A 13,939-nucleotide genomic window follows, 5' to 3' on the forward strand; every position below is an offset into this window, starting at 1 on the left:
CAGTCTTCTGGTCCCCACGCTCCCTGTGTGCACACTCCAGGCCCCAGTCTCCCAGTCCCCATGATCCCCGTGTGCACACCCTGGGCCCTGGTCTCCCTGTGTGCACACCTGGGCCCCCGTCTCCCCACCCCCATGCTCACTGTGTGCACAGCCTGGACCCCGGTCTCCCAGTCCCCAGGCTCACCATGTGCACGACGCCCGTCACCCCCACCACCTCCAGCAGCCCGTCGTCCATGCGCGGCTTCTCGAACCTCGAGTCACTGTCAGAGCCCCACAGGTCGGCCCCTGAGCCCCAGCTGCACAGGAGGGAGGGGCACAGAGGTCAGAGGGAGGTTTGGACAGGAGGGCAGGGGCCAGAGCCCCAGAGCCCCGTGTGTGGGGGCATGCAGGTCAGACGCATCCCCGGCCCTGTCCTCAGTGGGCGTTTCCCGGGGAAGCAAGGTCAGGGAGATTAGCATCGGGCAGGGGTAGGAGCCCCTCACCCTACGTGAAGCCCCACAGGGCTGGACAGGAGGGCAGGGGCTGCAGCCCCGTGCGTGGGGTCACGCAGGTCAGAAGGAGGCTGGGCAGGAGGGCAGGGGCGGCGTGGGCACCTGGGGATGTTGATGAAGATGAGCCCCTCGATGCTGGGCAGCTCCACCTCCTGCTGCTCCACCTGCAGCCGGAGGGCCCTGTGCAGGCCGCGGGAGTGGCTGATCTTCTGCAGCCCGACCCGCACGTACACGCCCTTGTTGTGGAACCTGGTGGGGGACTCCGCGTCATGAGGGGCCCCAGCCCCCGGTCACCGCTGGTGAGCCCCCAGGAAGTTCCAGGCAGCCCCGCCCCGCCTGTGCGCCCTGACCTGCTCGTGAACTTGCCGGGCTCCTCCTCCCGCGCCTGGTGGAAGTCCAGGCTCAGCTCTGCGTCAATGCCGATCCCACAGTAGTTACTCATCTGTACGATCTGAGGACAAGACGTGTCTCCCTTGGCCCCTGTCGACCTCCAGAGGCTCCCTGCCTCCCGTGAGGCCAGCACACATGGCCCTGCTCTCAGCTGCCCATCCGCCTGGGAACAGTACTCGCGGCGATGCCGGGGCGTGGCCCGGATGAAGACACACAGCCGCCCACTGAACACCACGCCCTTGCCCGGGCACGCCGGTACCTTGGGGGGCTCTGCCTCTGCCTCGCTGTCCTCCCCGCCAGCAGCCTCATGAGCGTCCAGCAGGATGGTCCAGCGGTCCACAAGCACGGCGTCTGCCTCATCCACTGACAGCAGCACGGAGAACGGGTCCTCCCCGCTGTAGCCCGCCCCCCAGCGGAGGACCCGGCCCAGGTCGTTCCCTGGGAACCAGCAAGACAGGCTGCCTCCACACCGGGCCCGCCATGCCGGGCCCCCACCCCCGCCGGGCCAGCCCACCCCACCTGTGCCCAGGGGCAGGATGGCTACAGCAGGCTCCGGGCAGGCCAGGCGGTGCCGCATGTCCTCCAGGGCGGCGAGCACCCAGCCCACCGTGCCGTCCCCGCCGCACACCAGCACCCGGAAGCAGGGTACCTGGGAGAACACGTGGAACCTAGGCAGGGAGACAGGGTGTGTCCCGCCACTGCGGCCAGAAGAGCCAGACCAGGCCACCCCGGAGCAGGAGGGCGCCCTCGCAGGTCCCGCCCTGCCCCACCCCTCCAGACGCACTCACCCGGGCAGTGGCCCCCCGTTGGTCAGCTCAAAGACCTGGTGGGGGTTGAGCAGCTTCCGGAAACTGCAGAGCAGGTCGCGGCCCTTGAGCCCTCCACTCCTGGGGTTCACAAACACGAGCAGGGGGCGGCAGTCTGGGGCCAGCTTCATGTGCTGACGGATGCAGGCTGCGTCAGGGGGTGCGGGACGGCCCCCAGGGGAAGCCGGGCCTCTCCCGACCCACAGCCTGCCCCCTACGCCGATCTGGGGCTGGCCTTCCTTGGGAGGGAGGCCACGCGGCCACCCCACCTCACCACTGGCCTCTTGGGCCACCCCCCGTGGTAGAGAGGGCATCCACAGACCACGGGCCAACGGGCACCCCCCACCCGGAGCCCTGAACCGATGGCCACGGCACCCCTGCCATGACGTGTTTTTAGGCCCCACCCCCGCCTGGCGCATGGGCCCATGAGTCCAGGCCAGAAGCCCACTGGGACCCGCCCGGCAGTCAGGAGGGGCACCCAGGCGCAAAGGGCTGCCCCACGCCTCACCCCAGCAATGGGTGAAGGCCTTCCCCACACATAGCAGAAACGGCACTTGAGAGAGCAGGGGTCCCAGGCTGGTGGGGGTGGGGGGCTGGGGTCTTACACAGTGGGGTTGGGGGGCTGCGGCCCCCCCTAGTGGGGGCGGGGGGCTGGGGTCTCTACACGGTGGGGGTGGGGGGCTGGAGTCCCCGCCACAGGGGCCGCTGGGTGACGAGGGACAGACAGGCAGACACCATGGGCAGTGGTGGCACATGGCTCGGCTGTGGCTTGAGGCTGTGGGCACGCAGAGGGCGCATGTGGGCCCTCAGGCAGGGCGGTCTGCGGGCAGCACTCACCTGCTTGCTGGGGCTGGCAGCTGCCAGGGGAGAGGGCTGGCAAGGCCCACCTGTCTCTGGCCAGAGGGCGGGCGGAGGGCCCGGGCCCACGATCGCCGCGCCCTTGTCTGGACGGTTGGCCAGAGCAGCAGAGACCGCAAGGTGTGGCCCCCCAGCCACAGCCTGAACTTTCTGCTGTAATTCTGCCTGACCTGAGCTAGGTCAGGGGCCACAGACACCCTTGGTGATGGGGGGGCGTCCCTGGCAGCCAGCAGGGCTGAGGACCAGAGGTGGACCAGGGCACAGAGCACAGGGCAGGGTCTGGGGCCCTACGGGGACTTTGAGACAGCCTGGGGAGTCGGGGAGCATCATGTACTGAGGAGGCCCACGGTGCGAGCAGGGTCCAGGGCCTCCCAGGCAGGGCGAGTGGGGCCAGGGCCCAGGACCCCACGAGGGCTGCCCGCACAGTCACACACACGTGACAGGCTGAGGATGTGTGCCCTGCAGGGCCTGTTGGGGTGAGACCTCAGCCCATCCCGAGGAGTGAGCTGGCCTTGCAGCAGACATTTGGACTTTGCTCCAACAGCCCAAGATAAAGACAAACCGGTGGGAGCCACAGCCCCAGGCCCGCCTTAGCGCCACTCACCAGCACCTCCGGGAGCACCAGGGCAGTCAGCGGCCGGCCGCGCACAGCCGTGTCCCTGACCAGCATGTACAGCCGCTCGGCCTCCGCGAAGCAGGCCACGTCCAGCACCACGGCACCTGAGGCAGGTGGGCGGTAGCTCAGGTGCCTGTGCGAAGGTCCCAACCCCCACAGTGTCTTGGACCAGGGCCCCAGCTTCGGGGGAATGACCCAAGTTCTGGCCACGCCCGCTTTGGGCCAGCCTGTCCCAAGGTGTGCATGACTCCTTGCCTGGGGAAGGCCTTCAAGGACACTGAGGCCCAGAGATAGGAGATGCCGGGTGGGCAGAGCAAGGCTACTGGAGGTGGTGGGACAGACATGCCCCAGGGCCCACGAGAGCCACAGGGGGTGCTGGGAGCTGCTGTCGGCCCCCAGAGGGGAACACGGGCCCCATGACACTGTCTTCCTGCTGCTGCTAAGTCACTTCAGTCGTGTCCAGTTCTGTGCAACCCCATCCCTGGGATTCTCCAGGCAAGAACACTGGAGTGGGTTGCCATTTCCTTCTCCAATGCATAAAACTGAAAAGTGAAAGTGAAGTCACTCAGTCATGTCTGACTCTTCGCGACCCCATGGACTGCAGCCTACCAGGCTCCTCCATCCATGGGATTTTCCAGGCAAGAGTACTGGAGTGGGGTGCCACTGCCTTCTCCGGTCCTCCTGCTGGGGAGATCTAAAGCTGCCTGGGATAAACTCTGGAACCCGCGAGCAGGACAGGCTGTGGAGAATGTTCTCTGCACCTCAGTCACATTTTAGCAAAAGCATCACAGCTGGGAGCCGGAAACAAACACCAAGGTTTCCCCTACCCCCGGGCCCTCAAGGAGGTGAAGCCAGAGGGTGGGGCTGCCCCACCTGCTCTGGAGGTGACCTTTGACCAAACCTGACCAGGGTCTGCGGGTGGCTCACCTTGGGTGGAGTAGACGTGGCTCACAGTCACCAGGGCAGCTGCAAAGATGGGGGGACTGTGATCGCATGCCAGAGACCCGCCCCCAGGGCCTGTGGCCACCCAGCCTCCCAGACCAGAAAGCAGCTCACACCCCCGCAAAGGGAAGCTCACTCTCCCAGAGGTGCGCCCTACTGCAGGCACTGGGCAGCCCCAGGGCCCAGATCAGGAGGCTCAGAAACTCTTCAGAGGAGGTAACAGGCCCTGGGCCTCAGACGTGAGGACAGAGATCCTCTTGTCAGGAGCCACTCTGGCATGTGACTGGGGGGAGGGGGGAGCAGGAGGGCCCCCGCCTTGGCACCGCAGCCCCCAGGCCCCCCCTCAGGACTCCTGGTCTGCGCCCCCCACCGGGCCAGGCGACCCGCCAGCCCAGGGAGTGACAGTCCAGGCAGGTGCACCTTTGCTGGCGACAGCCTCATCCAGCAAACTGCGGTACTCCTGGGGGGAAAGGCCCGGCGGCAGACCGCCCACAAACAGAGAGACGCGCGGGGCCAGCGCCCTGCTCTCAGCCACGTAGAATCGTGTCTGGCTCATCTGCCGCAAGGACATCTGCAAGGAGGGGACACTGAGCAGAGCCCCGGGGACACCCCCCACCTGCTCTGCCCACAAGGGGCCAGAGGGAAGACATCCCAGGCCAAGCGCCCCCAGAACAGGAAAGGACAGGAGAGGAGGGACACACGGGGACCTCGGGGGGAGGCACTGCGGGCCAGTGTGGCCTTGGTGTCCTCAGGGCAGACTCCCTGTCTACAAGGGACAGGCTGTGCCCAAAGGCCAGCGGCTCCCCGGAGGCCAGTGGCCGCACCCACTGACCTGCCGGATCTCACGAAGCCGGTCAAGCAAGGGTTCCTCGTCTGCCAGCACCGTGCGCTGGACTGCGGGGTTGAGAGACACCGCCGTGAGCCCCAGACACCACGACCACCTCCACGACCAGGTGTCCCGGAGCCCCTGGGCAGACGCGGTCAGGGCACGGGCTACAGGCTGCCCCATCACCTTGTCTGCTGTCCATGAGCACCTCCACAAGCTGGAAACCCTCGACCCCCTCGGCCTGTGGGGGTACAGTTCAGGGTATCAAGTCTGGACGGGACCCCACTACCCCAAGACTTTGGCGGGGCGGGCACATGGGCGGGGCGAGGTGGGCACACACCTGGCGTCCGAGCAGCGGGAGGACCTCCAGCACCACGCTGCGGGCAGTGCTCTGCGGGGTCACACGGATGGAGACATAGGCCACACCCACCCTGCAGGGGACACGCTCAGGAGCTAGGGAGGCACAGTCCGCGCTCCTTCCCCCCCCAACCCCCCACGGCCCTGCTGGGACCTGGTCTCACTTGAGCCAGGCCGGGTAGATCTTCAGGATCTCCTGGGTGCGGGGCAGAGCGCGGAGGACCCAGGCCTGGGGAGCCGCTCTGCCGCCCTCCTCCTCGGCGGGCCCAGCGCTCCAGACCTTTCCCGCTGCCACGGTGTCTCCAAGCTGCGCAGGAGTGGGGAGCGCCTGCAGCTGGAAGCCCTGAGGGTCCTCGGGGATGTAGTAAGCCCGCAGAGCCGCCTCCTGTGAGAGGGGGGCAAAGGTGGGGCCTGCCAGGGCCAGGTCCGTGGGTCCCCGCGGTCCCCCATGGCCAGGCCCCCTCTTACCAGCACCTCCTGGCTCCGGGCCAGGTGCGGGACCGTGACTGTACGAAAGTGGTTTCGCTGCATCGCGTCGCTGCCATCAAAGATCTTCAGAGTCTGCTTGCCTGGGCCGCAGGGGAGCGCGTGCAAGTCCGTGGAGTGAGGGACGGTCGGGGGAGCGGGGTCCGGGGTGTGGGAGCGGGCACAGCGAAGGGGCACTTACCGGACTCAGGCGCCCCCACCTCTCGGCCCGGGCCGGCGGGGACGCTGCCATCGGCGCTGTCCTCCCCGTCCCCTGTGGGAGGGTCACAGCCGGCCTTAGTCAGGGCCCAGCCCCGCGCCGGCCGCCCCTCCCCGTCACCCGGCTCACCCGGCTCCGGCACCGCGATCTCGGGGATTCGAAAGCAGTGCATCTTGCTGAAGTTTCGGGACAGGAGGCGCACGCACGCGGGGGGCAGGACCAGGGTGCGCAGGCGCCCGAAAGTGCACTCGGGGGCGAGCGCCGCGGAGCAGACTGAGTGGGCCTGCAGGGGAGCGGGTGCGGCTCGAGCGCGGGGCTCCGGCGCAGAAGGCCAGGAGGACCCACACCGAGCGCCCCCAACCAGAGACCCGAGTCTCCCCTCTACCGCCAAAGGCCGGAAGGCGGCGCGATCCAGACGAGCTGTGCCCAAGACCCAGGACTCCGTCCGGCTGCACCGCCGAGGCCCCCGCGCCAGCCGCCGAGGCCCCGCCCCACGCGCAGAGGCCCCGCCCGGTGCGCCCACCTGGACGCCACACCACTCGCAGCGCACGCCGGCCGGCACGTCCGAGGAGCCGCACGTCTTCCGACAGAGCTCGCAGCGAGCACCCGACGGCAAGGTCCCCTCCCGCCAGTGGTGGAGGTGTGCGTCCTGCGGAGAGCGCCGTCAGCGGCTCTTCCGGCAGCCCGCTCCCCGGCCTCCCCCAGGCCCCGCGCACTCACGTGTTCGCGGTGCCCGTCCTGGTGGCACTGGCGGCAGTCGCTGCAGGCGAAGGGCACACAGTCGGGGTGAACGTGCAGCTCACACACTGGGGGGCGGGCAGGGTTAGGGGGCCTCTGGTCGCTGCCCACCGACCCTGCCCGCCCCCTGATCGGGCCTGGGTCTGCCCCTCCCCGGACCTCACTTTCCTGAACATTTGGGGGCCCGTGGTGAGAGACAGGAACGCCCCCGACCCCCACCCCCGCCCCCGGCACGATGGGAACCAGCTTCTCTGCGTCTCTCCGCCCAGCCCACCTCTGTACGCAGGGAGCGGCCCTGTGACGCCCCGCACCCACCTCCCGGCCTCCCACCCTAGACCTGCGGCCTGACCGCAAGGAGGGGCGGGGCCGGCAAGGAGGGGCGGGGCCGCCCAGGCCACAGAGACCAGGCTCCTGGGGCGGGGCCACGCGGGATGCTGGCTGTACCTTCGCAGCGGAGGCCGAGCGCCTCCAGACCCTTCCGGCACACGGAGCAGAACCTGCGCTTGTAGAGCCCCCGGGGGCCGAAGCAGTGGGCCACCGGGACCTGGGAGGGGCAGAGCTTGGCCTCAGCCTGGGTCCCCAGGCCCCCATTCCTCTCTGCCCAAGGGGCTGCCATGACCAGCCCTGGTCTCCTGCGTGACCCCTCAGTCCTCCCGAGCCCTGCTGACGGAGTGCTGTGTGTGCCTCTAGGCCCCTCCATGCTCCCAGGGGATCCTGCTGGGGACCGCCCGGCATGCCGACTCCTCTGTTCCTTGTGCGGGACTGACTCGGGGCAGCCCCAGGGCGTGACCTCAAACAGCCCCTTCTGCAGCTCAGGCCCAGCTGGCCTGGCCCAGGCCTGACCCAGCTGCACAGGGGCTGGCCACCCCCAGGCCTGTTCCTCTTGCTGATACATTTGGGGCCAGCCGGATCGAGTACAGGTGGAGGGAAGCCCAGCCACAGGCTGCTAGGTACCAAGGACCCCAGAGAAGACAGGGTCAGAGCCCTGGGGAAGGGAGGCCCCCTGCTGCCCTGGGAGGGGCTCGCGGACAGGGATGCACTGCAAGGGGGCACTCCCAGCCCACACCATCTGACCTGCCGGCCCGACTCCCAGCCCAGCCCCCCCCACAGGAGCCGGGCCCCCAGACCCTCTGTGCCCTCCCCCCAAAGGTGCAGGTGCAGCGGCCAAGCTCCATACGCACGCGGACCAGACTGGGAGCCACGCTGGTACAGGGGGTCTTCACGTGCTTCAGGCACTTCTCGTGGGACATGAAGTTGCAAACTGTGGGGACAAGAGCCCTGTGAGTTGGCCCCTGTCCTGCCCAGGGATCAACAGACCCCAGGGCTTGGCATGCGGGAGGGAGGCCGCGCCAGGGCAGACAGCTTATCACAGTGGGCCCACCCTCCCAGACCTTCCTGAGCCTAACCCTGGCCGTTAGGGTAGAGAGAGAGCATGGAGAGAGCCTCGTCCTCAGCCCCACCCCTGAGAGCTGAGTGAAGAGCAGCTTGGTGGCTCTGGCCATCCGGGATGACCATGTACTCTGGTGTCCTGAGCCAGCCCTGTCCACCCGCTCCCCCCCCCACACACACACACATACACAGGCCCAGCTCCTTCCAGTCTCTACTGGCGGTGGGTAGGCAGGCGGGCACTTGGCCACCTCCTGCATCTCTGCCTGCCCCTAGACCAACTTCTCCAGGGACACCCTTCCCTTGCTCCCCACACGTGCATACACCCCTAATTACCCCTCCCACACACGAGGTGCTTGCCTGGACCAGAGCCAGTCTGACAGACCAGGATGCCCTGCCTCTGAGGGCAGCTGGCCCTGCCCGGAGAGGTAGGTGTCCCAGAGGCTCCAAGGCATGAGCTGTGCTTACAAGGCCCACGGAGGCAGCAAGGGGGCACCCTCCATCCTAGGGAGGGCACCCTCCATCCTGGGGAGGCATGCAGCAGGGTGAGGCGCCCGCCTGGCACAGCCTCGGAAGGCGGCAGCTCTTGACAGGTGGCACTCAGCTTCCTCCTCTGGCCCACAGAAAGAACCCCTGCTCCCCACACATCCTGGGTGCTCCCTGGCAGGGGAAGGTGCTCTTCCTCCTACACCCTTGCCAGGCCTCTCTGTGTGCCGAGGTCACCAGCTCACCCTCCCGAGCTGAGGAGAGTGTCTGCACATCACCCCCATTTCCCTTCTGTGAGCTCCTTTGCCCCTCAGACCTAGCACCCACCGGCAGGAGGTCCTACCTGTGAGGGGGACCAGCCACTTCCTGGCAGCTCCTCCACCCATACCTGGCCCAGCCTCCTCAGCACACCAGGCCCCAGGCTCCTCGGTCCCCAGAGCCACGGGCCTGTCTCCCTGGGCAGGGCAGAGGCGCCCCGCCCCGTCCCGTCCCCCGTGGAGACGCATGATGGAGGGCCTCCCCGCCCGACCAGGCCCGTTTGGCAGCTGGGCCGGGGCCCTGCCGGGGCACGTCACACTCGGGGTGGCAGGCCAGGCCCAGCTCCCTGGAGTCTGAGCCCGGGCGGCCCTGTGGGCAGCACACACGCCCAGGAGAGAACAGACCAGCACCAGCCCTGGGGAGCTAGTGGCCCCGGCCAGCCCTGCCTGGCCACGCTGCTGGCCCTTGCACCTGCCCAGGGTTGGCTGGCCTCGTCCCCAGGCACTGCACCGGCCCTGCGCGGCCGCCGCGCTCTTCCCTCACAGGGTTCCAACCCAGGTGAGGACTCCCGGGGGAGGGGCCGCGGCCGCTTGACGCCCCCAGACCCCGCAAGGTCCTCATCGCCTCCGCCGGGAGGTCTGGGCCTGGCACGCTCCTGCCCCGAGGGCAGGAGGCTCTGTCCCGGGGAGGCCCCTGCTGGAAGTGCAGAGAGCAGGGGCTGGGGTCCGCGGTGGAGTCGCGGGCGCTCACCGTCACACAGGATGCCGGCCAGCCCCCAGATGAAATCGGAGCAGAGGTGGCAGAAGGTGGGCTTGGTAAGCGTCACCTTCCTGAAGCTGTGACTCGGCGCGGCGGGCCCTGGGGGCCTGGCGCCCGACCGCTCCGGCCCCGACCCCGGCCCGGACCCCGGCCCCGATCGCGAGCGGCTTCCGGCGCCCAGCTCGGGGCTGGAGGTCGGGCTGCCCGAGCGCGGGGAGACGCCGCCAAGCCAGCCTCGGGCCCCGGGCTCGGCCGCCGCCGCCATCCCCGGCCAGGGCGGCCCGAGCCCCGGCGGCGGACGACTGTGGGCTGCGCGCTGTGGGCAAGCGGGGCTGCCGTCCCCGCTGTCCCCGCGGTCCGCGCCGGGCTTCCGACTGCGCCCGTGCTCACTGCGCAGGCGCGCGCCCGTGGGGCGGGGCCTGGGGCGGGGCCTGGGGCGGGGCCGGCCAGGGGAAGGGGCCGGGCGGGGTGGGGCCTGAGGAGCGGGCGGGGCCTGAGAAAGGGCCGGCCTTGTGAAGGGGCCGGACGGGGGTGGGGCCTGTGAGTGGGCGGGACGGTGGGCCTGTGGGTGGGCAGGGCATGGGCGGGGCCGACCTGCGGAGCCAGGGAGCCGGTCCACGTCCTGGGTCCAGCCGGCGGGTGGATGGGTCTGGTGGTCCGACGAAGGAAGCACAAGACCTCCACACACCGATGCAAGGTGTCTGCACCTGCGGCGCTCAGGCGCGCTTCTGTGCAGACGGGCTCCTCCCACCCGGCCCAGGGATCCTGCGCGTTGTTCCGTGCGACCCGGCAAGCGTGCGGCACAGCCCCAAGTACCCAGAGTAGGGCCTGGAGGGGACCCCGTGTGGAGTCCAATGGGGCGGGGAAGGTGTTGGTGTCCCGGGATGGGGGGTGTTCCCAGGGTGAGGTACTGGGCCCCAGTCTGGGCGTGCACGACGGAGGAGATGGCCGTGGGTCTGGGAGAGCCGGCCTCCCGCGTGCTCCCACAAGCTGTGCTTGGGCGGCTCTGTCTGCAGGGTCTTCGGAGACGCGGACACCGGCCCCCGTCCTTATCACCACAGGTCTCCCAGCCAGCGCTGGCCAGAGCCTTCAACCCACTGGGACTCTGCTGCCCCGCCCGTTCGCGTGTTCTCCTTGCAGGAGGAGCCCTCCCCTCATCTTCCCCTTGGGGAGCCCAAGGGTTTTGCCTCCTTCCTTCCGGCCGACCCAACAGGTGACCCTACCCCAGGCCTCCTGGAGACCAGCCCCCCACCGCACTCCCAATTAGGGCAGTGAATCCCAGCCCTCACCCTGCCCCCAGCGTTGTCTCTGGGAAGAGTGGGGGTGGTGTCCACAGAGGCCGCCCGCGCTCCAGAGTTCCTACCCCTGTGGGCCTGACGGGGGATTGTCATCCTAGTTGCCAAGATGGGCATCATGGGCCGAGGGGCTTCCCTGGGACCCGCCTGGCTGCCCTCCCTCAAGCCACACCCCTGCCTGGCAGGGTGAGCAAGGGTTGCAGGGCCCCAGAGGAGGAGGAAAATGGGGCAGGAAGCAGCCAGGGGAGGAATGTCCCAGGAGAGGGCGCAGTAGGGAGGAAATGCCTGGGCCAGCTGGGAGGGGATACAGGGGCAGGAGGGGGGGGCGGGGCAGGGGCGGGGCGGGGACCCGCCCAAAGAGGAGCAAACCCCTGGGTTGCTGGGGCACTCCTAACCTATTAGAGCACTGGGCGCCAGGCTGGCATCCCTGCCTTCCTGGGGCTGAGTTCTGGGGCAGTCAGACAACAAACTGAGAAACAGGCCGGGAAATGCCACTTTTGGTGCCTGGCCGTGAATGGAAGGAACCAGGACTGAGCTACCTGGACAAACATCCAAACAGGGCAAACAGGGGCAAAGCCGTGGGTGGTGACCCCCTGCGTGGTGACGTTGCAAAGGCAAGGACACCCCTCCCCGGGGCTCCCCGGACGTCCTGAAGCATGTAGCTCACGCAGGCCTCCCCCTCCTCCCCACAACCTGAAGCCTTGCCTGCCCCCTTTTCCTGTCGTCAGCACCCCCCAACCTGTGAGAAGCAGAGGTTTCTATTGAAGCCCACTCCCCATAATCCAAACCAGCTGACTCCCAAGGACACAGAATTTCAGTACGTAGCTTTTCTATTTGTGAGAAAATGGAGAAAGCAGGGAAAACACCTTGAAAAATTCACATCCAACCATTTCCGCAGATTTTACCTGCTTTCTGATGCAGCATATTAAATAAAATGGCAAACACACTTCTGTCACACCATCCCACGACCTTCTTAGAATACCTTCCAAAATAATTAGCAGCTTCTAGTTGAAGCTTCCCCTGGAGAAGGGAATGGCAACCCACTCCAGTGTTCTTGCCTGGAGAATCCCATGAACAGAGGAGCCTGGTGGGCTGCCGTCTATGGGGTCGCACAGAGTCGGACACGACTCAAGTAACTTAGCAGCAGCAGTTAAAGCTTCCTCTGGAGAAGGGAATGGCAACCCACTCCAGTATTCTTGCCTGGAGAATCCCATGAACAGAGGAGCCTGGAGAGCTACAGTCCATGGGGCCGCAAAGAGTCAGACACAACTGAGCAACAAATAATTTACTACTTAGACAAAACTTAAATCTAAACCTTTGCTTGGTACTTCTAAAATTCTGGACAGGCAGCTTCAGCACCTGACACTTGTTATCTTGGTTCTGGAGGCTAGAACTCTGGAGATCAGGGAGCTGGCGTGGTGGGTTCTTGTGAGTGGGTGTCTGGCCTGCAGACACCATCTTCTGGCTGAGTTGGGATGCAGAGGGGACACTAATCCTGTCGTGGTTCAGTCAGTTCAGTCGCTCAGTCGTGTCCAACTCTTTGCAAGCCCATGGACTGCAGCATGCCAGGCTTCCCTGTCCATCACCAGCTCCCAGAGTTTGCTCAAACGCATGTCCATCGAGTCAGTGATGCGATCCAACCATCTCATCCTCTGTCATTCCCTTCTCCTCCTGCCTTCAATCTTTCCCAGCATCAGGGTCTTTTCCAATGAGGTGGTTCTTCACATCAGGTGGCCAAAGTGTTGGAGTTTCAGCTTTAGCATCAGTCCTTCCAATGAATATTCAGAACTGATCTCCTTTAGGATGGACTGGTTAGATCTCCTTGCTATCCAAGGGACTCTCAAGAGTCTTCTCCAACGCCACAGTTCAAAAGCATCAATTCTTCTGCACTCAGCTTTCTTTATAGTCCAACTCTCACATCCATACATAACTACTGGAAAAGCCATAGCTTTGGCTAGATGGACCTTTGTCAGCAAAATAATGTCTCTGCTTTTCAATATGCTGTCTAGGTTGGTCATAGTTTTTCTTCCAAGGAGTAAGTGTCTTTTAATTTCATCGCTGCAGTCACCATCTGCAGTGATTTTGGAGCCCCCAAAAATAAAGTCTGCCACTGTTTCCATTGTTTCCCCATCTATTTGCCAAGAAGTGATGGGACTGGATGCCATGATCTTAGTTTTCTGAAAGCTGAGTTTTAAGCCAACTTTTTCACTCTCCTCTTTCACTTTGATCAAGAGGCTCTCTTGTTCTTCTTTGCTTTCTGCCATAAGGGCGGTGTCATCTGCATGTCTGAGGGTATTGATATTTCTCCTGACAATCTTGATTCCAGTTTGTGCTTCATCCAGCCTGGCACTTCACATGATGTACTCTGCATTTAAGTTAAATAAGCTGGGTGACAATATACAACCTTGATGTACTCCTTTCCCAATTTGGAACCAGTCTGTTGTTCCATGTCCAGTTCTAACTGTTGCTTCTTGACCTGCATGCACATTTCTCAGGAGGGAAGTCTGGTATTCCCTTTTGTCTTCAAGAATTTTCCACAGTTTGTTGTGATCCACACAGTCAAAGGCTTTGGCGTAGTCAATAAAGCAGATGTTTTTCTGGAACTCTTGTGCTTTTTTGATGATCCAAGGGATGTTGGCAATTTGATCTCTGATTCCTCTGCCTTTTCAGAATCCAGCTTGAACATGTGGAAGTTCACAGTTCATGTACTGTTGAAACCTGGCTTGGAGAATTTTGAGCATTACTTTGCTAGCGTGTGAGATGAGTGCAATTGTACAGTAGTTTGAACACTCTTTGGCATTGCCTTTATTTGGGATTGGAATGAAAACTGACCTTTTCCAGTCCTGTGGCCACAGCTGAGTTTTCCAAATTTTCTGGCATATTGAGTGCAGCACTCTCACAGCATCATCTTTCAGGATTTGAAACAGCTTAACTAGAATTCCATCACCTCCACTAGCTTTGTTCGTAGTGATACTTCCTAAGGCCCACTTGACTTCACATTCCAAGATGTCTGGCTCTAGGTGAGTGATCACACCTTCGTGGTTAT

At 64.8% G+C, this 13,939-nt stretch overlaps 1 protein-coding gene across 5 annotated transcripts in view; it reads right to left on the bottom strand.

Annotated features, from left to right (window-relative positions):
* DGKQ (diacylglycerol kinase theta) overlaps positions 1–9,981 on the bottom strand; it is a 12,868-nt gene extending 2,887 nt beyond the window's left edge. Inside the window, exons 1-22 of one of the 5 annotated variants that reach the window (XM_043905915.1) lie at positions 9,590–9,981; positions 8,456–8,620; positions 7,891–7,970; positions 7,154–7,253; positions 6,692–6,777; positions 6,495–6,620; positions 6,101–6,254; positions 5,954–6,025; positions 5,755–5,855; positions 5,451–5,671; positions 5,270–5,360; positions 5,116–5,170; positions 4,936–4,997; positions 4,524–4,674; positions 4,089–4,127; positions 3,150–3,265; positions 1,670–1,821; positions 1,401–1,549; positions 1,141–1,319; positions 842–942; positions 594–740; positions 185–296 (exon numbers count right to left, since the gene is read on the bottom strand). In XM_043905915.1, coding sequence (XP_043761850.1) covers positions 185–296; positions 594–740; positions 842–942; positions 1,141–1,319; positions 1,401–1,549; positions 1,670–1,821; positions 3,150–3,265; positions 4,089–4,127; positions 4,524–4,674; positions 4,936–4,997; positions 5,116–5,170; positions 5,270–5,360; positions 5,451–5,671; positions 5,755–5,855; positions 5,954–6,025; positions 6,101–6,254; positions 6,495–6,620; positions 6,692–6,777; positions 7,154–7,253; positions 7,891–7,970; positions 8,456–8,620; positions 9,590–9,863 — 2,733 coding nt within the window. In that variant the 5' untranslated portion in view covers positions 9,864–9,981. Of the gene's footprint in view, positions 1–184; positions 297–593; positions 741–841; positions 943–1,140; positions 1,550–1,669; positions 1,822–3,149; positions 3,266–4,088; positions 4,128–4,523; positions 4,675–4,935; positions 4,998–5,115; positions 5,171–5,269; positions 5,361–5,450; positions 5,672–5,754; positions 5,856–5,953; positions 6,026–6,100; positions 6,255–6,494; positions 6,621–6,691; positions 6,778–7,153; positions 7,254–7,890; positions 7,971–8,455; positions 8,621–9,589 lie in introns of all 5 variants that reach the window. The other 4 variants (XM_043905917.1, XM_043905914.1, XM_043905918.1 and 1 more) reach the window with 4 other exon arrangements.
* Positions 9,982–13,939: the final 3,958 nt, after the last annotated feature.

This window comes from Cervus elaphus, chromosome 6, assembly GCF_910594005.1.
Source record: "Cervus elaphus chromosome 6, mCerEla1.1, whole genome shotgun sequence".
NCBI classification, from domain to species: domain Eukaryota; kingdom Metazoa; phylum Chordata; class Mammalia; order Artiodactyla; family Cervidae; genus Cervus; species Cervus elaphus.